The 1904-nt window shown below is 58.2% G+C and overlaps 1 protein-coding gene across 1 annotated transcript in view; it reads right to left on the bottom strand.

Annotated features, from left to right (window-relative positions):
• Window positions 1-1383: 1383 nt before the first annotated feature.
• LOC149278883 (uncharacterized) overlaps window positions 1384-1904 on the bottom strand; it is a gene marked incomplete at its 5' end in the record, with an annotated part of 21043 nt that continues 20522 nt past the window's right edge. The window contains one exon of the mRNA XM_089501633.1: window positions 1384-1425. Within this exon, the coding sequence (XP_089357759.1) occupies window positions 1384-1425 (42 nt within the window). The remainder of the gene's footprint in view (window positions 1426-1904) is intronic.

The raw sequence follows: 1904 nt of genomic DNA, 5'->3' as shown, positions 1-1904 counted from the left end.
CGAGCGCCTGAACCGCAAGTTCAGAATGAAGGCGGTGGTGAAGAAGCACGGGATGTCATCGGCTCCCATCTCGCCCTTTAGAAAGAGGCAACGCCCGTGGCAGCCGCAAGGTCAGTCACAGGGGGTCTTCCAACAATACCGGCAACCTCAGCAGCAGGGCTCCCAGAGACGCCGGTACCCCTCTCAGTCCTCCTCCTCCTCTGGCCGTCGCAACTTTCCTTCCCGGTACCGAAAGTCCCGCCGGCAGGACACCGACCAGGGGAAGAAGAGAGCCTGAAGGGTTGCAGCGTGCTTCGTCACTCCTTCTTTTTTCTTTTTGGACATTTGAAGGCTCTTTGTCACCACCTGGGCCTCCATTACGACGGACTCGTGGGTCCTCAACATCGTCCGTAGGGGTTATGCCCTCGAGTTCCAAGAGCTCCCCCCAACCGGAGCCTTCATGTCCACTCACCCCTCGGACACCCTTCTCGACGAAGTGCGCACTTTGCTGGACAAGGGGGAAATCTCCCCTTTGTCGCCTGAACAATGCTCCAAGGCTTTTTTCTCCAGGGCCTGTGGTTCGCGACAGTCGGCTTGAAGGATGCCTACTTCCACATCGGAATTTGGGAGTCCCACCGGAGATTCCTCGCCTTCGCCGTCGGCTCCACCGCGTACCACTACAACATGCTCCCCTTTGGCCTTGCCACGGCTCCGAGGGTCTTCACGAAGTGCATGGCACCAGTGGTGGCATACCTTCATCAGAAGGGCTACAAAGTCTTCCCATACCTGGACGACTGGTTGTTTGCCGCCGACTCACAGCAGGAGTTCCGAGAGGCAGTCTTATTCACCTTGCACCTTTTGGACTCCCTCGGACTGGTCGTCAACGAAGAGAAGTCCCACTTTACTCCGACCAGACAGGCCAAGTTCATCGGAGCCATCCTCGACTCCGAAAGATGCTCCACCTTTCTCCTTCCGAACCGTTTCCAGGTGTTGGTGGCATTGCTGACGCCTTGCATCTCTCACAGAAGGGTGAGGGCCAGGGACGTCCAAGTGGCTCTGGGCCACACGGCGTCGATGACGTTCGTGACACCGTGGGCAAGGCTTCACCTCCGACCGCTGCAGTCCTGGTTCCTCTCAGTCTTCTCTCCGATGGAGGACCCTCTGTCCAAGTGGCTCACAGTACCGAGACCGGTGGCCGCTTCATTGAGATGGTGGCTGGACGGCCGCAACGTCTGCATCGGGATGCCCTTCCATCAACCTCAGCCTCAATTGACTTTGACAACCGATGCTTCCCTGGAAGGCTGGGGCACGCACCTGCTTGACCTGGTTGTCAAGGACAAGTGGTCGACCCGGGACAAGCATTCCCACATCAACACTTTGGAGATGCTCGCAGTCGAAAAGGCGTTAAGGGCATTCGAATTCGCTGTCGTAGGCAAGGTGGTCTTCCTGAGACCGGACAACACCACCGTGATGTATTACATCAACAAACAGGGAGGCACCAGATCCAAGACCCTGCTTGAGATCCCTCTCCACATCTGGGACTGGTGTGTCCAGAGACAGGTGCTCCTCCAGGCGATTCACCTTCCAGGGGAGGACAACGAGTTGGTGGACCGCCTAAGCAGATCCCCTTCGGTGTGCCACGAGTGGAGGCTCCATCTGGAGACGGTCAGTGACCTGTTCGATCTGTGGGGAACCCCCCAAGTCGACCTCTTCGCGACCGAATGGAACAGCCACTGTCCCCAGTTCTGCTCCAGGAGGCGAATGGATGGATCCCTCGGAGACGCGTTCACCTTCCCTTGGTCCGGAGAGCTGCTCTACGCCTTCCCTCCCTTCCCTCTCATCATCAGGGTGGTGTCCAAGATGACAACGGACTGTTCGGATGCGATCCTGATCACGCCGTGGTGGCCGAGACAGCCCTGGTTCGC

This window comes from Sceloporus occidentalis, unplaced genomic scaffold (genome assembly GCF_023333645.1).
Source record: "Sceloporus occidentalis isolate IW3139 unplaced genomic scaffold, rSceOcc1.0.p SCAF_177, whole genome shotgun sequence".
NCBI lineage: Eukaryota > Metazoa > Chordata > Lepidosauria > Squamata > Phrynosomatidae > Sceloporus > Sceloporus occidentalis.
This window is presented reverse-complemented; position numbering and strand designations above follow the sequence as displayed.